This window comes from Periplaneta americana, chromosome 6 (assembly GCF_040183065.1).
Source record: "Periplaneta americana isolate PAMFEO1 chromosome 6, P.americana_PAMFEO1_priV1, whole genome shotgun sequence".
Lineage (NCBI taxonomy): Eukaryota > Metazoa > Arthropoda > Insecta > Blattodea > Blattidae > Periplaneta > Periplaneta americana.
Window position 1 is genome coordinate 109,854,767 of NC_091122.1, and position 24,689 is coordinate 109,879,455.

The 24,689-nt window shown below is 35.7% G+C and overlaps 1 protein-coding gene across 1 annotated transcript in view; it reads left to right on the forward strand.

The window, feature by feature from the left end:
• The first annotated feature begins 11,630 nt into the window (after positions 1 to 11,630).
• Agps (alkyldihydroxyacetonephosphate synthase) overlaps positions 11,631 to 24,689 on the forward strand; it is a 57,227-nt gene continuing 44,168 nt past the window's right edge. The window contains exons 1-2 of the mRNA XM_069828759.1: positions 11,631 to 11,987; positions 20,002 to 20,088. Of these exons, the coding sequence (XP_069684860.1) occupies positions 11,761 to 11,987; positions 20,002 to 20,088 (314 nt within the window). The 5' untranslated portion in view covers positions 11,631 to 11,760. The remainder of the gene's footprint in view (positions 11,988 to 20,001; positions 20,089 to 24,689) is intronic.

Sequence of the window (24,689 nt, forward strand, 5' to 3'; positions counted from 1 at the left end):
GCTATTAGTAGTTAGGCCATGAACTTGTGTGAACACACCCAATGACGCTGCCACATCTCACTATGGTTATGAGGGCGCCAAAATTGCATATAAAATCAGTCAAATGCGGCCTCTCTGTGCTCGTTTGATTTGTAGTCGCAAATTCTTCAATATAAAAGTGATAACAGACATGTATGATACACTTTGAGTGAACCATAGTGAAAAATTTGTTTGAGTTGAGACTAATATGGGAACGTCACTTCATATGAAGAGAAAATATATTGCATGCCCTTCATTATTTACTCATCTTATCATAGATCCATACTCATCATTTGTAAACCGAAACAAAAATAAAGCATTGAAACCCATACAACTATAGTTTCATTGCCGAAACTGTGTGACATACCAGTATTCTATGTGCTGGTGTATCCTTGACACAGCACGGAATTTGTTTTACTACTACTGCTACTGCTACTGCTTGCTTGTTTGCTCACATAGGCGGAGTTACAGGGAGGCACTGCCCTCCCAAACTTGTCTGAACTCTTTTTTTTTTTTTTTTTTTTTTTTTTTTTAACGTTAGAAAATATTGAATTCAAAAGATCTATTTTGGTTTTGTTTATGATTAAATTTGTGTGCTTAAATTTATGATTTAATGTCTTCAGATCATGTGGCTGGATTATAAAATTTATTTTAAATTTCTGAATGTGTAAGAATTTCTATACCTCATTTGAGCAATGGAAGCACTATAATGTTTATTTTGTAACAGCCTGTACTCATGTGTTAGAAGTCTGCAGGTGTTCAGGCCGCCACTTGGAGATGTATGAATAACATACTGCACAACAATGCAGAAAAAAGAAAATTGATCTCGGTCTAATGTATAAACTTAAAGACGAGATTAAATAAATTACATTTCATATGATGTCTTCAGAAGGTAAGCTTCGTATAAAAAGGTTTCTGTTAGCACTGTTATGTAGTTTTATTGATGCATGCATATGTTTCTGTATGAGAGAGAAAAAGAGGGAGATTGCTTTAAGTTATACCCCATTATAATTTGTAGCAGGCCTACAGTTCAAGCCCTATACAACTCGATCTGAAACATCGCAGATATGGATGGTAACACTATAAGAAACATGCTCTCCGAAAATACCTTTATTAAATGATCATATTCCGATATACTGTACCACCGTCAAGCTATAACAGGGGTAGGAAGTAAATGATGTCCCCCATAACCCTGTTATATGGGGATTTTATGGTTTTGCTTTGCCCCCCCCCCCATAGAAAACTGTTCTCTGTCTGCCTATGTTTGCTCATCTTTGTTACTACTACACTATGCTGGTGCTTCTCACCACCACCAGCACTACAACTATCATCATTATTATTATTATTATTATTATTATTATTATTATTATTATTATTATTATTAATATTATTATTATTAAAGCTTAACAAATATATTAATGGCAAAGAATGTTAATCCTATAACAGTGAGGCACACTTCACTTACAGGCTTGGCCTGGGGCTACTGAGAATATTCACAACGAAAAGCAGAAATGATGCTGCATATATGGGGCCTGGGTATATACTGAGCAACTTATTTAATTTATCTTTTCATCCTATGTGAAAATAAAAGTAAATAAAATACTTTAAACCGATTTCAGCTTCTTCACCATTTTACGAGGCGCATCCAGAAAGTAAGTTTCCCTATTTTTCTTTCTTTTTTTTTTAAAGAACACACACTTTCAGGAAAACATTTATTGGCAACAGGTACAGCAATGTTTCAGCTATTTTTCAACATAGCCACCATCAGAATTGAGACACTTGTCATATTGTGGGATCAACTTTTGTATCCCTCTGTCGTAGAACTCTGCCGCCTGTGACAGACGTTTTCAGCTCTTCGTCATTGCCAAAACACTCACCGGAGGACAGGAATTTCTTGAGGAGAGAGAGAGAGAGAGAGGGAGAGATGTGGAGAGGGGGAGTGGGAGAGGAGTTAGAGGGGGAGAGGGGGAGACAGAGAGAGGTTCGGCCCATAGACCTGACAGACCTGCCAATGAATTTCAATTGGCGCAATGCTTTGTGCATTAAAGAACTTTATCACCGACCGAACCTCGCAGGCGGCGGGAGAAGGAATAAGAGCTTCCATTTCGGACCACTGCTGCCACACTACTGGCACCAGGCGGGACCTGTCCGGCTGGCATATGATTGATATGTCATAGATCTGTTATGCATGCGCAATTGACACGGCTAATTACGTTTACTTTCAAGGGGAAAAAATCGGGAAACTTACTTTCTGGATGCGCCTCGTATATGCATGCACAGTAGAACTCTGCTTTAATGTGTTCTTTGTATCGAGTTTGGAATGATCTGCCTGTCTGTCCAATGTTAAAGCAATAATCAGAGGACACAATACATCTACATATGCCGAACACATAACTAATGCTAACCACACATACAATAACATAAATACAGACATGGAAATCCTACACATATAACCCAAAAACTCAACACACTAGAACAATATGAAATATACAGACACACTGAAAGACACCCTGATCAAATTCTCAACACACAGATCAATTTCAGAACACACACACTATTTGACACCACTTTTCAACAATCGAACGCACCCACACAACAGGCAACGAAGTTCGAGATGACGCCGAGATCTAGTAGGCTCTGAGGATGGTGTGAAGAAGCACCAAAACAGCTGTAAGCCACACATGCTTACACAATTAACACGAGTCAGATCGCCATTTAATCAATTATTTATATTCAAGTGTTAAAAGTAGTGTACGAAAGATTCAACATGGAAAATGTGAATATAATACATCTTGATTACACAACTTTTAACATTATATCACTTCGGAAAAGGTATAATGTGTCTTTTACGTGTTGAATTTAAAAAAAAAAATTAATATGTGAAAGACACATACCGGTATGTTAGACACATACATTTTCCGATGTGAATATAAATACCTAACTCACCAGTAAAAAAAAAAAGGACCACTTTAATTTACAGTGCTGTGAAGCATACTACAGTGTGTGGAAAGATAAAAATGAAGTACCGGTATGGGAAGGTATGCACCAACTAAGTTTCCTCAGGAAACTAGTGTAGTCACGATGTGCAGAACTCTTAATAGGGATGTATATACAACAGTAAAGATGGGCAGGAACCTATCAAAAGACTTTAAATTGGTTAAATGTCTCTGAGACAAGGGGGTGCAATACACCCTTCTTATTTAATATTGTACTTGAAATTGCAATTAGGAATGCCTTCATTCAAACTAAAGGAACAATATTTAATAAATGTAGCCAGATTCTAGCCTATGCAGATGATCTTGTTATACTTGGAAGAAGACAACAGAATGTTAGTGAAACATTTATAGCCTTAGTGGAGCAAACTACTGGGTGTTCAGTTCAAAGTGTGTCATGGCTCGCATTATGCCGTCACGTGGCTAGTCGATGAGCCTAGAAAATTCAATCTTCCTACACTTCCGCAGAGGCGTATTACTTATCTGCCAGAGAAGTTGCCTAGCAAGTACGGCGTTCATTCAGCGATATGTACAGTAACGCCAGTATGGCAGGAATGTGAACTGTTTCGAAATATGTACTGAGGTGAGTTTTTTCTTACTGTCGGGATATGGGGAGAGGGTTAAGACGATTACTTACGTACAGTATTTGTTAACATTAACTTCGACGGTCAACATGGACACGGAGCATTTGATTTGTGTTGTGGAATGTTGCCGTACGCAACCGATGATAACAAATACCCTGCCTACGACTTGCCCGCACAAAACACAGTTCGAAAGAGGTTATGGTAGCACACAGACCGTACAGACCGCCATCTGTTGCTACGATGTTCAAGTTATACTGTACACGTTCTCAAGTTCAGATTGAACGCCTTGATTAATAGGCAACTTCTCTGACACAAAAGCTGAAACTCACTTCAAATCGCTGACTCATCAACAGTGACGTCATGACACACTTTGAAATGAACACACAGTAGTAAACTGGGATGAGAAATTAATGAGCAAAAAACGAAATACATGGTTGTGTCAAGGAAATCCCATCTACAAAACAAGATAATAAAAATTGATAAACATAGTTTTGAAAATAAAGATAAATTCACATATTTAGGCACATGCTTGACAAGTAACGAAATTCATACAGAAGTAGAAACTAGGATTGGTGCAGCAAATAGAGCATATTATGCCCTTGTCCACAACTGTAGAGTAACGGTTAGCGCGTCTGGCCGCGAAACCAGGTGGCCCGGGTTCGATTCCCAGTCGGGACAAGTTACCTGGTTGAGGTTTTTTCCGGGGTTTTCCCTCAACCCAATATGAGTAAATGCTGGGTAACTTTCGGTGCTGGACGCCGGACTCATTTCACCGGCATTATCACCTTCATCTCATTCAGACGCAATAATCTAAGCTGTTGATAAAGCGTCGTAAAATAACCTACTAAAATAAAAAAAAATTATGTCCTTCTACCCATATTGAGGAGCCAGATCATTCACAGAATAGGAAGAAGCATTTCCATGGCAACCAAAGTCGAATTTCTGTTCCACAAAAAAATAAGTCCTCATTACACTTCACTCCTAAGTCACCGCAAGCAAGTATTTGTTTTTGATGAACATAAAGCTGTTAGTAATTTTTTTAATTCTACTTCATATAATTATTAGTTTCCCTGATGAATATTTGCAAAGTTTGCACATATTCATCAGGGAAAGTAATAATATCAGGAATCAGGATAACACACTTGCGATAAATTTTGAAAATGCTCAGTATTTCCAATCAGAAGTCGATCCACTAACAGAATGAATACCAATTTGAAATTCTTCAATATATTTACTAATAGGGCGATATCTAGGGCCTATCTGTGATGAGAATGTAACAGGACACCATTAAGGGACCATATACCGGTACATAATGTATAAAATTTGATGACAATAAATATACAAATACCTACTTAATAAGTTTTAAATATTTAGATACTGGTACTCAGTTCACATATAAACATGAAAGTGATTGCAAATAAACACCCCATGTTTCAGCACATGTGTGGCAAAATAAGTATAAATCTGAAAAATAAAGCAAGAAAAGAAACACAAATTAAATTTAATAAAGTAATGGCTGTACCATCTTTACTGTTTGGATCAGAAACGTGGATGGTGACCTGGTGACCGCAGCTGACAGTAAACAATTACAGGCCGCTGAAATGAAGTTCCTAAGGTCAGTCAAGGGCTGTACTATGTCAGGTAAACTTAGAAATGATAAAATAAGAGAAAAACTGAATATATTTTCCCTAGAAGAAAAAATCACAAATTATACGAATTAGTGGGCAGAACCAGGGTTTAAGCCACTGTCGCATTTGTTGCATTTTGCTACTCGCCTTCTAAAAATACAACAAATTTTGAATGTAAATGTGCAAAAATGCGACAACCACACTGGACTTCAGAAACGAAGATGGTAATGGAGAAAATGAAATCAGAGATGTGTTTGAACTAATCTGAATTTAAAGCTATGAAGAGTTCGCGGGAAAAACGATGAATGTCACACTTTTCTTAAGGTTGATGCCATTATCTAAATGGATCAATGCGAAATTTAATGTTGTTCTTATGAAAAATGGTATATAGGAGAATTATCACCAAGAATACTGTAATCCTTTCCTTTATTTTCTATAGAAACAGCACTACATCTTGCAGTTATAGACTCAATTAGATCATTATCTAATCCTTAACAGAAATTTGACATTCATCGTTTTTCCCGTGAACTCTTCATATGCTAATGGCATGGACAATGTTCAAAAAGTTATTGAACAATAGATGTTCAGGAATTCATTTCAAAGAGTTGTGTGCTATTCATGTAAGTTAAGTGAACAATTTATTCTAATTTACTTATATAATTCCAACGCATACTGTAAATTGTGAGCGAGGATTTAGTTGCATGAATCTTGTAAAAACTGGAATTAGAAACCGCCTTTCAGTAAAAAGAGTTAGAACTCTGCTAACAATAAATCCTGAAGTAAAGAATTTCAATGTTTAGAGTGCCCATGAAATAACGTATTTTAATATGATGTAAATTCAGCAGTAATTGATTCTAAACATACCTATGTCTAATAATTTACTTAGCCTACATAAGTAGACCTATATCTAGACTATAATAAGATGGATTGAAAGTAATAAAACTCCAGGAAACAAATTACATAATTTTTTGTTTCTGCATTCTTTATTAATTTTATCTTCCTGCACAATTATTTATAATATTGTACAAGCATTTCGCAAATTGCACAAATATAATTTTTCATTTCCCTTGTGATTTTTGCGACAATTTTTTTATTTTCTAGCTTAAACCCTGGGCAGAACATGTTAATAGACTGACACCAGAAAGGATCCCTAGAAGAATTATGTACTATAGACCTAAAGGAAGACGACATCTGGAAAGATCTAGAAAGTGTTAGACACTGTGAAGCCAGAACAGGCATATGCCTACTCCTTGAATTGAATAAGACATACATACATACATACATACATACATACATACATACATACATACATACATACATACATACATACATACATACATACATACATACATACATACATACACACACAATATATGGGTGTTGATAAGGTCATTGCTTTGAATTGGGAGATTCAAATCGTTTAAATGTCCTATTAAATCAGCAAAGAGTGCGAAACTCAGTTCTTTTCTAGCATAATACACTCACCTTACACAACCGCAGTCGAGACTCTCAAGCTATCGAGACATTTGTTATTCCTCTATCATCTATCTTTACCCTAAAGTCCCTTGATCGTACAGCAACCTGCTGCTACTGCTCTTAAATGACGTCACGCACTAAGCAAGCCTCTCATTCTCTTTGTACACAACATTACAAATACATTTGCTAACTTAGGGCTGGTACACCAGGCAATTAATTGTTAATAATTGTCGGTGGCTTGAAATCAGCTCTTTATTTTTCTTCTCTTCTCTTAGTGGTTATTTTACGACGCTTTATCAAGTGCTGTAGTTATCTAGTGTCTGAATGATATGAAGATGATAATTTCGATGAAAGGATCCAGTGCCGAAAGTTACCCAGCATTTTCTCTTAATGGGTTGAGGGAAAACACCGGAAAAACCCTCAACCAGGTAACATGTCCCAACCAGGATTTGAACCCAGGCCTGCTTGTTTCATCATCAGACATGCTAACTGTTACTCCACAGTGGTGGACTATCTTTTTTATTATTTATTTTATTTATTTATACTGGCAGGGTTAAAGCCATAAGGCCTTCTGTTACACTCTAACAGGTCAAAAAGTACACAAGCAGTGAAATCTTTTGTCTTTTATTTTAAAAAAATCCCTTTATATGCAGTGAAGAAACTAATATGGATCTCAAAATTGCAATTTTAATAAAAAACATATTTTAGGTATAGGTTTCCAAGTAAAAAAACAATATTTATCTGCGATGAAAGAGTAATGGAACGGAGAAAAATTCTCTCCGGCGCCGGGATTTGAACCCGGGTTTTCAGCTCTACGTGCTGACGCTTTATCCACTAAGCTACACCGGATACAACTCCGACACTGGTCAGAATCGTCTCAGATTAAGCTCCAACTCTTGGGTTCCCTCTAGTGGCCGCCCTCTGCACTACGTCATAGATGTCTATGAATGCAGGACCGAAGTCCACACATGTGCTGAGGTGCACTCGATATGAGTGACTAGTTGGCCGGGATCCGACGGAATAAGCGCTGTCTTAAATCACGAGGTGATTTACGCATATCATGCATATTATTTTAATGTACCGAAGTACATATGATATTTCCATGCAGATATTCTGCTCATCATACGATGAAAGAGTAATGAAACGGAGAAAAATTCTCTCCGGCGCCAGGATTTGAACCCGGGTTTTCAGCTCTACGTGCTGACGCTTTATCCACTAAGCCACACCCGATACAACTCCGACGCCGGTCAGAATCGTCTCAGATTAAGCTCCAACTCTTGGGTTCCCTCTAGTGGCCGCCCTCTGCACTACGTCATAGATGTCTATGAACGCAGGACCGAAGTCCACACATGTGCTGAGGTGCACTCGATATGAGTGACTAGTTGGCCGGGATCCGACGGAATAAGCGCCGTCTTAAATCACGAGGTGATTTACGCATATCATGTATATCAGTGATGTCAATCAGAGCGTATATGCGCTACGAGAACGCTTGCGCCACTGGAGCACGCAGAGCGCGCCAGCTACGAATACGTGCTTCAGTGAGGGTTCTACAATGTACAGTTGGCATTAATCATGCACCCAGCGAAGAGATCGTATAACAAGTTCCAAGTCGAATGGGCACTGGAGTTCCTATGCAAGGAACAGGAAGGAGATATACAGTGCTTAATATGTGATAAACATACGATTAATAAGAAAAGCAGCATACAGCGACATTATTCAACATACTGTGAACAAACATACAGATATATCGAGGGGGAAGAACGATTAAAATTATTAGATACATTACAGACTGCCGTAAGTACAAATATCTAGATTATTTACTACGTATCAATTAATTTATTATTTCTTTATTGAGAGTCGACCTGGTTGGCGAGTTGGTATAGCGCTGACCTTCTATGCCCAAGGTTGCGGGTTCGATCCCGGGCCAGGTTCGATGGCATTTAAGTGTCCTTAAATGCGATAGGCTCATGTCAGTAGATTTACTGGTATGTAAAAGAACTCCTGCGAGACAAAATTCCGGCACATCCGGCGACGCTGATATAGGCTAACCTCTGCAGTTGCGAGCGTCGTTAAATAAAACATAACATTTAACATTTTCTTTATTGAGGATCCTTACAGGGAGTTATTCCCAATTACAAGCACACCAACATAAAGAAATAGCCTACAAACAACAAATTAAAAACAAATGATACATAAACATGTACTGTAAACACAAAGTTTACAAAAGTTGAGTGTATATACTAATGTGATAAACTTCTAATTTCCAAATACGTAAACTGAATTGACAGATGTATAGGGTTACATAACAAAAAAATAAAGTACAGTTATTAAATAGGTATTCAATTGAAGACAGTCCTGTAGGCCTAAATAAATAGTGTTCAAATTTAATGTATGGGCTATTCCATCTCAAATCGACCGAAATATAGAGAAAATTGACCTTGCAATTTTTTTAAATACAACGAAACTTTTTCTGTCCGTTGACAACTGTGATACAATGCTTTGTGCAAAGTTTGAGGCATCAGAACTTCATAGTGTTTAAATTTAAAATATTTAAATTTATCGTATTTTCACAAAATTAGCAACTTTAAACTGTTGTGGCTCCGAAACCCTTTCACCCAATGATCAAAATCATGGTTTATTTTGATGCTGAGAAGTTAAAGTTTATATTGACATGTAAACAATTTTTCTTACTTTTTAAGGAAATGGAGAAATTTAGATTTTTCTTCATTACGACGCTTTTGCCCACGAAAAAATATTTTTAAAATATATGGTTAGATTCCGCATTGAATGTACAAATAAACATATTTTTTAGTGGTGCACCGTTGATAAGAAAGTATTGAAAATATCAAGTAAAGAAAATAAATAGTACGCGCGTGAACTAACCAGCAGGCTGTGAGACGGGACCTAGCCGAGATAAGCAAGGCCAGGAGACAAACACGTGAAGTTTCGTCTAGTAGCGCATAGCTGGGCTAGCTTTATCACAAGTTTTCATAAACACAGGAGTAAAATGACTTCCAACGCTCGCTTATCTTAAGTTCTCGGCCAGTGCGTTCAAGTCTAGGAGTGTGAAAATAATTCACTTTGTTCGCCCCTGTGTCTTGCTCTTATCTGTGTTTACGGCTATCCACTCCAGCATGTAAGCACGCGAAGGAATCGAACGTCCGTTATGCGCTCTTTCTTTGACATCACTGATGTATATTATTTTAATGTACCGAAGTACATATGATATTTCCATGCAGATATTCTGCGTCATCATACGATGAAAGAGTAATGGAACGGAGAAAAATTCTCTCCGGCGCCGGGATTTGAACCCGGGTTTTCAGCTCTACGTGCTGATGCTTTATCCACTAAGCCACACCGGATACAACTCCGACGCTGGTCAGAATCGTCTCAGATTAAGCTCCAACTCTTGGGTTCCCTCTAGTGGCCGCCCTCTGCACTACGTCATAGATGTCTATGAACGCAGGACTGAAGTCCACACATGTGCTGAGGTGCACTCGATATGAGTGACTAGTTGGCCGGGATCCGACGGAATAAGCGCCGTCTTAAATCACGAAGTGATTTACGCATATCATATATATTATTTTAATGTACCGAAGTACATATGATATTTCCATGCATGATGTAGTGCAGAGGGCGGCCACTAGAGGGAACCCAAGAGTTGGAGCTTAATCTGAGACGATTCTGACCGGCGTCGGAGTTGTATCCGGTGTGGCTTAGTGGATAAAGCGTCAGCACGTAGAGCTGAAAACCCGGGTTCAAATCCCGGCGCCGGAGAGAATTTTTCTCCGTTCCATTACTCTTTCACTCTTTCATCGTATGATGACGCAGAATATCTGCATGGAAATATCATATGTACTTCGGTACATTAAAATAATATTTATCTGGCTATAAGTTACGTCACATTTTTCTGGCTATAAGTTATATCACATTTCTCTGGCTATAAGTTACATCACATTTCTCTGGCGTCTTTCTGAAGGGCTTGTGGCAATAATATGTTATGCGAAATTATTAACTTAATGACTTAATAGTAGTTCTGTCTCACAGATTTCCCCAGCTCTTTATTATTTTTTTGTAAAGCACAAACTTCAAAAGATGGCATCATGAGTGACAAAATATTTAAATTTCAATTTATTGATCATCAATTTATTAATTGATTACAATGACATAAAGTTTATTGATACAGATCCACTTCATATACTTTAGCTTAAGCAGTTAATATAACAAGATTTTGGAGTCTTATGCCTATAGTGCAAGAACACTAATATTCCAAACCAGGAATGGGGCCAGGATTTTTTATCTGTGGGGGCAGAGGTGAGGCGAGACATTAGCTTCGGGGAGAAGGGAGGCACGTTAAAATGTCATTGTGAAGTGTTAATGTTGTAATAAAGCAACTGTTTTTGTTTGGAGAACGTCCATGCATTTATATACAAATTTAATAATTTTTATAAATTAATATTATATTACCGTATATTGTCAGCTTACAAGCAAAACACATTAACTAAAAAATATTACCTCTGAGAAAATGGCATTTTGAAAGTTCTTGAGGCCATCGGCATAGCTCAGTTGGCAAAGGCACTTGCCTGCCGATCCAGAGTTATGTCCGGGCGCCTGTTCGATTCCTGTTTGGGTTTTTTCCGAGGTTTTTCTCCAACTGTAAGGCGAAAGTAAGGTAACATAAGGCGAATCTTCGGTCTCACTTGCCAAATACCATCTCACTATCACCAATTCCATCGACGCTAAATAACCCTGTAGTTGATACAGCGTCATTAAATATAGTCTGCAGACTATAGAGAGAGGCTAAAAAACACAGAATTCAAATGACGCGCTAATTAGAAAATAACTAAAGTGCGTTATAGAGAGCAGGTCAATCGATATAATCGATTCTGTTGGCAATGAACGCTCGACTTATCCGTTTTCGACCAATGGAAACGACCGCAGCAGCAGAACACCACAGGCGGTAGATCACGATCACAGCGGTATACCGTTTTGACACGGCGAAGAAAACGAGATAGTGTGTTGAGGTTCATGCCAAGTATTTTGTAATAATATAACGTCCAAATGTCTGCAGACGAGAGACTAAAAGTAATTGCGCGTCATATAAGTGCAGGGAAAAGGAATTTTTGTAGTATTGAAAGTAAATTGTCATTAGACACGCATCTGTGTTCATCTGAAAATCCAACACCCGAATCGGCTCAGGGGGGCGTAGCACTGCCACCCATTGGACCAAGCAATGACGCTCGAAAGTCAAGAAGTAAAGCAGTTAATAGTGCTATACCAAAAAACAGGTATGCCTTTATTTTAATCTCATTTATTTTGGTACATTTCGTTTCCCCATTTTTTTTTGTTAGGGAGTGGTTGCCTTATCTATCTTATTTACAGAGCAAGCCAGTTTTTTTTATTAACAGATATAGATTAAGATTTTGGGCGATTAAAAAAAAACGAGAGACCGAAATGGGTTTATGTAATTAAGAAGTATTTAGGTCTATATTAGATGGAGTATAATAAGATTTTATCTGCCAGTACGAGACACTGATTCACACAAATTTTTGTGGTACATTTTACAAATCATTTTAAGTCACAGTAGCACAATGAGTATACTAATCGTTTATAATATTTTAACATACTGGGGGCAGGGTACCATACTGGAAAAAACCAAGGCAATTTTAAATCGAAAGAACAACAAATTAAGTGATAATAAGTCTACTGTAGCTGAAATATGAATGGTAATTGGGGTTTAAACAACAGAGAACAGTGTCATTGTGCACAGTATCTTTCAGGATAGGCTATATTATATATCTTGGTTAGTGAGCTTACTTATGTAAGCAGTGAATGTTTAATTCAATAGGCCTACTCGTACCGGTAAATATTTTTTGATAGAAAAAGTAATCTGCAGTTTTCATTAAATTGTAGGTATAGAAAGTAAAGATACCGTAGTGAATTTGTTGTATACTTTTTAAAATCTGTTTCTACTGTCTAGGCTAATATTTAAGCATATTCAGCCCAAGTTGCTGGTCAGATACGGATACTCTTATCCATAATTCAGACGCTCTGTTAGGACACTTCATGTGTTATGCTTACAGTTACATTAAGCTGATGGAATCAGGATAAAGGATATTAAAATAACACTAAATAATGGTCTATTATTAGTGATTTCGTATATCTCGAGAATGTTTAATGTGTTTGTTATGATTTTTATTTTTAGCTGATAGGCTATGAGTAGAAAGGATTATTGACATTTTTATACGGTATTCGAGTTTTTTATTCTTTGGATATAACTGATAATCGTTCTATTAATTAATATAGTTATAGAAGTCCTAGATCTTTAACTTATTATTATAAAATACTTAACAGCATTGAAATGGGAATTTGATGGCACTTGAAATGCAATTTCTGTGCATTTTGTTTGAACTGTTATAAGACAAGTGATTATAACTTATACGGCTAATTATTATAAAGGGAAAAGGGATCAATTTCAGAACACTGATACCATCCGTTCCCTTTTACTCCAAAATTCCAACCTTGTGCACAGAAAATAAATTATTGCCAGTGGAAAGTGCCTTTTCATAAGCATGATGATGTGCATTCGACGAACACATCTGCTCTTTTTAGTAATTTTAAGATAATTATCTTGTTGTTATTATAATTGTTGTCAATGAGGTATGCGTATATTGAAATTTTCCCACATTTATTACTTGAATAAATTTATGAGAACGTTGTGAATTTCATTGAAAATCAACACTTTTTTGGTGCATATTTCTCAATTTTTAGATCATATTTCCAACGTTTTTACTGCGTAAATGCATATATAGCCTATATTCACTCGTTTTAGTGCATATAAATCCGCCCTCTAATCATAACAGGTTATCATAGCAAAATGAAGGAGAAATATTTTATGATCTAGGGAATATTGTTAAAATCCACTAATTTGAAAAACGAAAATATTGGTAATTTGCTAGGGGATGTCGTTCCAGAGTTAAATGAATTATCTTCCCACATTGTAAGATGGCAGAGAAAACATACTTTAATCATTGAAACCTTTTCCTCGGTTTCACGTCACTTACATACATCCCCGCAACTAACTCACTAACCTTGTCACACACTTCAGTCTCATGACACTTAACTATCCTCTCATTTATATTATATTAATACTGACAGTGGGCCTACTTTTCACTAATGTATCTCCTCATCAAACCCTATACTATTAGGTTGATAGTATTTTAGGTTCTAATTTCTGTTGACAAGTCCTGAAAAAGGGAGTGCTTCTTTTTATTAGGAATAGGGTTACGTAGAAATGAGGACACCATACCACTCAGATCCTCTTAACACCTGGATAACCTCTTACAGATACAATTTCACACAATGAGACAAAGTCGTTAAATTTCAGGCAATTAAAATGAACTCTGATGTTTCATATGCTGCATGTTTCGATACCTAATTCGTAAATATTATGATTTGAGTACTTATGCATACAGATATATATAAAAACTACAAGAATGATCTTCACTGTTCAATCAAATTTCAGTCACTGATGTTCCGTTAGAGGTATCTTCATTTAAATAGCCCGTGAATATTATTTCTCTCTTGATTTGATTTTCTTTAAATTGTGAATTGTAGCAAGTACGAATGAAATGCTACGAAACTGAAATGATGAAAGTTGTATTTCATTTATAGCTTGTCCTTTCACTGATTCCACAAGGTGATTCCTCTTCACAAACCACTGCATATGGAACATTTTGATATAAACATAGGTTATCTATTAGGAAAAGTAAATTAAACTCACTTCTTGAAACCTATAACTTCAGTCATACAATACTTTTCCCTAACAATATAAGCTGGAAATAGTCAGCCATTCATAATATTTTTATAGATAAAAGTACCTAGATTGAGTTCCTATTCGACAGAACCAGCTGTTAAATGGCCAACGTCCATTTAGGATAACGTCGTTATCCTAAATTTTACAGCAGAAACAAAGAATTTTATGTTTTATCTGTCAACTTTGTTCATTTTATGGTTCATAAAAATTAAGATTTTACACTTAACTCATGTCAGAAACGTATATTTGAAAATTTCATCATTCATGCCCATAGTAGACACACTAAATGTGACAGATACAGGCTCTTTTAACAAATAATGGATTTTTGAATTTCCAACAGTAGGATTTCCAGAAACAGCGGAAGAAAATATGGGACACCCAGCACTGATTTTAAAATTTTAGCTTTGGTGTTTATTTTTCATAGTGCTTATCTGTGTTGCTTTTTGAATATTCATATTAATTTATTGCATCCAACTGATCATATACATGATATGGGACATATCAAAAGTAACACATAGTTACTAAGCTACAACATAATTAAAATACAACATAATACATTAACTAAAATACAATACAACATACAAAATTTCAACATTACTTACTTACAAATGGCTTTTAAGGAACCAGGAGGTTCATTGCCGCCCTCACATAAGCCCGCCATCAGTCCCTATCCTGTGCAAGATTAATCCAGTCTCTATCATCATGTCCTGCCTCTCTCAAATCCATTTTAATATTATCCTCCCATCTACGTCTCGGCCTCCCCAAAGGTCTTTTTCCCTCCGGTCTCCCAACTAACACTCTATATGCATTTCTGGATTCGCCCATACGTGCTACATGCCCTGCCCATCTCAAACATCTGGATTTAATGTTCCTAATTATGTCAGGTGAAGAATACAATGCGTGCAGTTCTGTGTTGTAATTTTCTCCATTCTTCTGTAACTTCATCCCTTTTAGCACCAAATATTTTCCTAAGAATCTTATTCTCAAACACCCTTAATCACTGTTCCTCTCTGAAAGTGAGAGTCCAAGTTTCACAGCCATACAGAACAACCAGTAATATAACTGTTTTATAAATTCTAACTTTCAGATTTTTTGACAGTAGACTAGATGACAAAAGCTTCTCAACCGAATAATAACAGACATTTCCCATATTTATTCTGCGTTTAGTCTATTCAGTTATGGCACTTTTCAGTAAATTAGTTCATACTGTAAAAGCACTTTTTGATCAAAATTTTGTAAAGAGCTTTCTTTAAATTTTGATGTGCAGATATTTCTTTACTATAATTTGGTAGGCCATTATACATAAGAAGACCAACATGAATGAAACTGTTTTATATAGAGTTTTGTTATAACTTTCAATAAAAATATTATCTTTATTTCTTGTATTGTACAGAGCCAGTTTCTTCAAACTTTTCAACTGGTCTAGGAGTTGTGATTCTATTAGGAATGTTTTCATTTTCACCTGGGAACTCAAATTGAAACAAATGACACTTTTATATTATACAACAGTACATACCCTATACTTCTTCACAAGAAACACTCTTTGCTGTAAACTGTATACAATCACACATTCATAGTACAACTATGAATATCAACTTGTGTAATTGACTGTCTGCTGGCCAATAGCCCATCCTCCCTTCCTCCTGCCTGCTGACAATAGCAAGTGAATCGGCCTGAGTTCAGAACAGGCTACAAGCAATGTGTCATTTTAGAGATTCCTTGTATTTTATATAAATATGTGCGTATTTAATTACATATATCAAATTGAAACGTAAATAGTGTGTATAACTAAAGTCAAATGTTGTAATTTTGGGGTTAGAAAGAATGCATTTGTGTGTATCCAAAAAACGAATGTTCATTGGCTTATTAGAATGCATAGTACTAATTAATTTAATTTATACTGTACGTGTATTTTGAATAATAGTGCAGGAAAATAAGCTAAAACAATAGTATGTATTATTCATAACATTATAAAGGAACTGTATTGTTGGGAAACACATAATGTATTATGAGAAAGCATATGTCATGGGACACTCATTTTTTCTTTTTCTGTTGCCTAAGATTCTAAAAATTGTGACTCATATATGTATATTTTAAAGTTCTTGTAAATTAGGTTTGTATTCATTACTGATGTATTCTGGATAATTGAAGTGTGATGTAACTTTCCTGTAAAATAACTTATTGAAGAAATAGTCGAAGGAAACAGAAGTACCTTGAGAAAACCTATCCCACCACAAACTCTTGAACTAGCTAGGAATTGAACTCTAGACTCCAGCAGACACAGTACTCCAATCTTTGTGAATTATGTTGATTATAATATTAGGGAATCCTTAATTGTAACGAAGCTAAGTATGGTATTTGTTTCAGTAGCGCTTAGTGATTGACGTGAGACAATCCAATGATTTACGGACATTCGTATTTGAATATCTTGTTACGAAAGTTTGTGTGTTATTTATGTTTCAACCTAAGGATTTTGTAAGAGTTTTTTTTTTCTTTTTAATGAATTCAATGTCTCTTATTTCACAAGACATTAAAAATACTCTAGAGTGATTTATATGGCATCGTGTGTGGTGCGATATTTATTTTATTAGTTCTGTATAGCCATTACTTAGAGCACATGCAGAAATAAAGTAGATTTTATTTTCTTTATAATCTCTGTTATGTTGATGTTTGTACAATAAGCGTAGTTATGACTAAATTTTTTTAACTTCTACAGATTTAAAGTTATAATTACGAAATTTTTATCACATGTTTATGCACTTAATCACTACATGCTGTACTAAATTTGGACTATATGGGTTTTTTGGTCCTCAAGTTACAGTATTCGAATTTATTACTTTTAATTACAAGTCTATACAGGTGAACCCTAAGTAATGTCATTAATGTCACGGGATTATTCTTTGAGATATTAAAGAAAAAGTTTTATACAATTTTGCTAATTTTTTCTTCCTTTTCGGGAAGAAAGTTGTTTTGATGTTATGTTATGTTTTATTTAACGACGCTCACAACTGCAGAGGTTATATCAGCGTCGCCGGATGTGCCGGAATTTTGTCCCACAGGAGTTCTTTTACATGCCAGTAAATCTACTGACATGAGCCTGTCGCATTTAAGCACACTTAAATGCCATCGACCTGGCCCGGGATCGAACCCGCAACCTTGGGCATAGAAGGCCAGCGCTATACCAACTTGCCAACCAGGTCGACAGAAAGTTGTTTTATATGAAATATTTCATAGCATATTTTGGGAAAGCCTTTGATTTAATTCCCAATATGCTCAGTCAATTTAAGAGAGCAGTGTATTACGATAATAAATGATTGAAAGAATTTTAGTTTTGCCCTTTAAATGTGCAGAAATTGATCTGAACAAATGCAACATTTTAAAATTCCCTTCAGAACGAAAAGTTACATTTGTTCAGATTAAATTTTTGCACATTTAAGGGACAAAACTAAAATTCTTATCATAATGCAGGCCACCGACATAGCTCAGTCATCTAAGGCACTTTGTGCTTGGGCATGGGTTCGATTCCCGCTTGGACTGATTACCTGGTTGAGTTTTTTCCTAGGTTTTCCCCAAACATAGGGCAAATATCACTTAATCTATGACAAATCCTTGGCCCCGTTTTGCCAAATATGATCTCATTATCACCAATTCCTTTGATGCTAAATAAACCTTGTAGTTCATACAGCGTCATTAAATAACTATGTAAAAAATTTATAATACACTGCTCTCTTAAATTTACTTAGCATATTCGGAATTAATTCAGTAGCTTTTCCACAATATGTTACGAAATGTTTCATATGAAACAATTTTTTTCTCGAAAAGGAAGAAAAAAAACAAGCAAAATTATATTAAACTGTTTTGTTCGAAATTAACGGCATTTCTTACGGTTCACCCTGCATAAAAATCCCTTGCATAGTAACAGCTTTAATCTAATTGAGCTTGAATTTTACACAAATACGTCCACATGCGTATAAACAAAAATTGTTGTACGATGTAGGCCATGTACAAATTTTTATACTTCCATTTTTTATTACTTCGTAAAATATTTCATTATTATCGTAATTCAACCTATAAAAATTAGTACTGAGCCTCGGTGAACATTGAAACTCAGACCAAATTTTAATCTTTGTAATTATTACACCATTCTCAGACATTTTCAATTGCTTCCGATAGGAGCATTTTATACACAGAAAATGCTCAAAAATAAAGAAGTGAAAGAACAGAATGAGGCATGTATCACATCTTTAAATACAATGCGCATGTGGATAACCCACATCATCATAATCATAATAATCATCATCATCATCATCATCATCTCAAACTCCTTGCTCTCACCAGTGGTGGGTACTTGAGTATGCATCTTAACCTAACATTCCTCTGTGTAAGTTTATGCTGGAGCTTGGACTTTGAGATTTCGTAGACTTTAAAGTTTTATTGTGCACCATGTGGAGATGAATATATAGGTATAACTTACGTTGCTTAGATGATGGTGGTGATGATTAGTAGAGAGATACTGAATTAATCACCCAACACAATCTTTGTCCACCCAAATTCCACCTGAATTAACCAGTATCTTTAGCACAGAAATCTGATATTCTAGTAATTTAAGTAATATTGCGTCTAATTCTAAAGATTGAATTATTGTCATGGTATTCCAGTTACATAAAACTTTGGTTATGTATGTTTCACTACCGGTACCAAATAGACAATTCTTTTTGATGTGTCTTGTCTTTCAAAAAGCTAGCCTATAATAATAATAGTAATGATGATGATGATGATGATTACTATTATTATTATTATTATTATTATTGTTATTATTATTATTATTATTATTATAGTACTAGCAATAGTAATTATAATAGACTTGTGTATGCTATGTCAAGATAAGTTTTTTGGTCCTACAGAATTATCTGTGATGGTTACCATTTGTTATTAATGGAGAAAAATTCGCTCTGACGCAGAGGATCGAACCCGGGACCCCCAGTTCTATGCACGGGGTGCTCTAACCACTGAGCTATGCTGAAGACCACTAAGGGAAAAGAACCAAAGGAGAAAGTTTCGATCTGGTGCGGTGGGTTGAACTTCGGCATAGCTCAGTAGAGCACCCAGTAGAATTGGGTGTCTTGGGTTCGATTCTCGGCGCTGGAGCGAATTTTTTTCCATTAACCCCTTATCGCATAGGACAGTTTTGCACACACTGGTTTTATATTCAAATAACTTAAGTAGTTCTAACTTTCTGAACTGATGTCACATATGGTCAAATCCAGTTATTGACAGTCTGCCATATCTGTCCCAGTATGCAGTTTGAAATATTATACGCTTATATTATAAGTTAAATGAATACAAAACCGGTATGTGCCATATCTGTCTCAGTATGCAGTGAGGGATTAATAACAAATTGTGTATGCTAGATGACTTGAAACTCATATTGTAGATAATGTAAACAAAGAGTTGAATTCTAATAAGTTCTTTATTTTTTTCTCTAGGCAAGCTCTGCTTAAATGGAATGGTTGGGGATATCAAGATTCGAAGTTTATTGTGGAAAATGGAATTATTGGTTTCTCTGGAAGCCGGTAAGCAACAAATTTTTTATGCTCTTCCCTTCTTCTATCATTGTTTGTAGCTGCAGACACTTTCTGCTAATAATTATTAAACACATACAACCTACTACTTTAGATCAGGGCTCAGCAAACTTCTTTTCCAATGGGCTAAATAGTAACTATATTAGTCTCTGTGGACCAAGAGGCAAACACGAAGGTATTAATTCGGTGTACAGCTAGAGAGGTAAGACTTGGTGTGTGACATCAGGATAGGCAATGTTTAATTGTGCTGTTTTTTCTTCTCCTCTAGCTGTTCTTGCACATGTGCGACAGGTCTGATTTCTCCAATTGAATTTAAATAACCGCAAAAGTAATTTTCACAAATTTATTGAACAAAAGTATAGGTCGTAATGGGTCATTAGGCCCAATACTTGTTAGGACTATGATGATGAAGATAATAATAATAATAATAATAATGATCAATCAATCTTCTTAATGTATCCAGCTGTTTGCTGACAACATAAAGCCCACTATAGTCCACTGTAGTCAGTTGTTGTTTTTCACGAGAAATGAGGGGTATTTTGATCGGTATTCATTATAGATGCCTGTTGCTAGTAGCCAGAGTTGGGGTGTAGTCAATATATGCTGTGTAGGTTGTGTCTTCTGCAACTGGTACTGATGATTTTAATTTACTTCTTTTGTGGTTTATGGATGGACAGTATAGAAGAATGTGTTCCAGATCTTCATCATGATTATTACACCACAGACAAGTAGGATTATCAGAAATGTGAAATCGGATAATAATAATGATAAGTAAACAATTGTTGAAATACAACTTTACTGATGAGAAGAATGAAATTGTTTTTTTTTAGATAATATTTTGCCAAAATAATAATAATAATAATAATAATAATAATAATAATAATAATAATAATAATAATAATAATGAGGAATAAATGTTGTTGAAACATAAGTATACTAATGAGAATACTGAAATTGCATTTTTTTTTGGAGATATTTCGCCAAAAAACAAAACAATTGTTAAAGCATGTATAAGATTAATCCAGTCTCTACCATCATATCCCATCATCATCAACTGGCACTACAACCCTGGGTGGGTTTTGGCCGCTCGTACAACAGTCCTCCATTCTGTCCTATCTTCAGTCTTTTCTCCAACCCCTCACTCCCATTATTTCTAGGTCCCTGATGACCCCATCCAGCCATCTCTTCTTAGGTCTTCGTTTCCTTCTTCTGTTGTGGACTTTCCCTTGTAGTATTCTCTTGGGAATTCTGTTTTCGTCCATTCTCTGTATGTGTCCCAGCCATCTCAACCTCTGGGATTTTATAAATTTGACAATATCTTGTCCCCCAATCAGCTGATTGATTTCTTCATTATAACTTATCCGCCATTCGTTGTTTTCGTATACTGGTCCGTATATTCTTCTTAGAATTTTCCTCTCGAAACACCATAGGAGATCTTCTTCTACTTTAGTTAGTGTCCATGCCACAGATCCATATGTTATTACCGGTCGAACTAAAGTGTGATATATGTTTAGGGCCTAGTTTGGTTGTTCTCGTAATTAGCCGACTACTAAGCAATTTAACACCATCATGTCCCACCTCCCACAAATCCATTTTTATATTATCTTCCCATCTTCTGTATGTCTTGGCCTCCTCAAAGGTTTTTTCAGTAATAATAATAATAATAATAATAATAATAATAATAATAATAATAATAATAATGGTAATAATGATGATAATACTGAGAAGGAAACAATTGTTGAAATATGTCTACTAATGACAAGAATGAAATTGTTTTTTTTTTTCGAGATAATATTTCTCGAAAACAATAATAATAATAATAATAATAATAATAATAATAATAATAATAATAATAATAATAAGTAAACAACTGTTGAAATGTAGGCCTACTAATAAGATGAATGAAATATTTTTCTTCTTTTTTTAAATACCCCGTGTTTCATAAAGATTTGAGGGATTATAAAGCTGTATTGAAAGTAAACTATTGAACTTACATTAATAAAACCAGTCCAGAACGAACGATAAACGCAAACAGTTTGTGCGTGAATGTTTTATTAAGTCCAGAGTTCACATTCCTGCCACTAGGCTGTTTTGTTTGTTCAGCAGTTCGTATTCCTTATTGTGCAACGGCTCCTACACATGAGGAGAAATTGTTCTGTGTTTTGGAATTTCACTTTACTAAGTTAGCGATTACTGACCTACATACATTTTGTAGAAAATTCGAAAAGAATCTGCCTAGTGAAAACTCAATTCACAAATAATTGTAAGAAACAGGTTTTCCGTGCAAAGGAAAATCACCTCAGAGGAAGACAGATATCGTGCGGACATGTTTTGTGCACAGCCTACAGCAATCAACAGCAACTGTAGCTAGAGAATGTATATGTTAAAAACAAGTGTGTGGACCCCCACGATCACCGGACCTAGCACTGTGTGACTTTTTTTGTGTGGTTACATCAAAGACAAGGTAATCGTCCCACCGATGTCATGTAATATCGAAGACCTAAGGCAGCATATCATCGCAGTGGTTCACACTATCGACTGGTCCCTGTTGATGCAAGTGTGGTAAGAACTAGACTATTGTGTGGATGTGTGCCGTGTCAGCCATGGTATACACATTGAACATTTGTAGATGTAAAAAAATTGAGTTCCTTTTTGTTCTGGATGGGTTTCATTAATCTGTGTTCAATAGTTTGCTCACAATAAAGTTTTATAACCCTCAAATCTTTATTGAGGTTTAAAATTAGTGCACTATATCATCAAAACTGATTGTACAGCAAAGTGCGAATGTGAAGCTATTGTAGCACCATATATGGCTTTCTCGCAACTCAACTCGACAGTCTGACTGTATAGCGCGTATTTTGAAATTTTAAGAGTTTGAAAATATCAAATTCATGCTTAGATCATGGGCCACACATAAAGAGATAGTGGGCTGGATTTGGCCTGCAGGCAATAGTTTGCCGACCCCTGCCCTAGACTATTGGTACATTTGCCTTTAGTTCATGGGCTTTCCAATGTAGTTGTTCATTTGTTCTGTTCTGGAACTTCTGAAGTGCATTGCATTCCCTAAGGTGGTCCCAATTCATGACGGTGTTGTTGTTGCCATATAGCTTACAGTGCAGCAATGGAGGTGTTCTGCCAAACAGTCATGTCCTGTTGCAAGATAATAAAATTGTCACGGTTTCACTTCTAAGTATTTCTGGTATATCTTTTTTTCTTTTTTTTATCGATTTAATCCACTTCTTTCCTTAATCTAATCATTGTAGCTGGTCAGAACCAGAGACCTGCAAGAGAGCGATGCTTAACGATATCTGAGATCTGTTTTACCGAATGCTCTTCGTGTGTAATCGCTCGAGCTCGGGTTTGGCCTCCGCTCGCTCGAGATCACCCGGGGGATCGCTCCCCTGTCAGAACGAGCACTCGCTTCAACCACTGTACGCGAAGCAGTATGCTACAGTACTACGTAGTACAGTATTGATAAAAATCGAATGAATTCATTCGAATTATTTGATTATCAAAACCATTCGAAATAATAGAAATATTCACAATATCACTCGTTTATTCATTGTTTTTGCTTACCACCACAACAAGCCGTATGAAGTTACACAAAATATCTACTCGCATAACAGAATATGTTCCATTTTAAGATAATGATAAGAGCTTCTAGTTCAGAATCATATGACGCAAAAATAGAATGATAAGCTTCGAATGTTCTGTGTGGTTGTTGTGTACTGACTCTTCTAACAGCCCCAGTATCTGACCCTGATCTTCATTAAATTAAACACCTGACCTACATGGCGATAAGAAAAAAAAGTGCTGCTCTCAGGCTATAGACCTACGTATAGAATGAGTAATCAATATACTGCAATTTTATTGAACAATTCATTCATGCATTCGAATGATTTAATCCTACAATGGAATAATCATAGAAATCATTCGATTGTTTTCACTAATTATATATTTTAGTGGAAATTTAATTAATTACACATTTTTCTTTGTTTAGATTGAAACAGCCTGAAATGATTTTCTGTATAAATATATTTCATTCCTACTCAGTTTAACATTTAACTTAAAAAACAAACTGAGACACAAATTTAATCGTAATAATATTGTAAATGCGAATGAAATGTTTGGTTATATTACTATAAAATGTATATAAAACCGAGAAATTACATTTAATATGTGATAACTAAAAATGCCTATCGAAGTATGAAATGCAAATAATAAATTAGTAGTGATATATTTTGTTTCATCTCGAACGTAATATGAACTTTACTCATATTAACTTGGGAATATTTTTATTTTTTATTTTAGTAGGTTATTTTACGACGCTTTATCAACAGCTTAGGTTCTTCAGCATCTGAATGAAATGAAGATGATAATGCCGGTGAAATGAGTCTGGGGTCCAGCAACGAAAGTTACCCAGCATTTACTCGTATTGGGTTGAGGGAAAACCCCAGAAGAAACGTTAACCAGGTAACTTGCCCCGACCGGGATTCGAACCCGGGCCACCTGGTTTCGCGCTGACCGTTACTCCACAGGTGTGGACAATCCTATGTACTTTAAGGTATTCTTATCCCTTACTTCTCCGAATT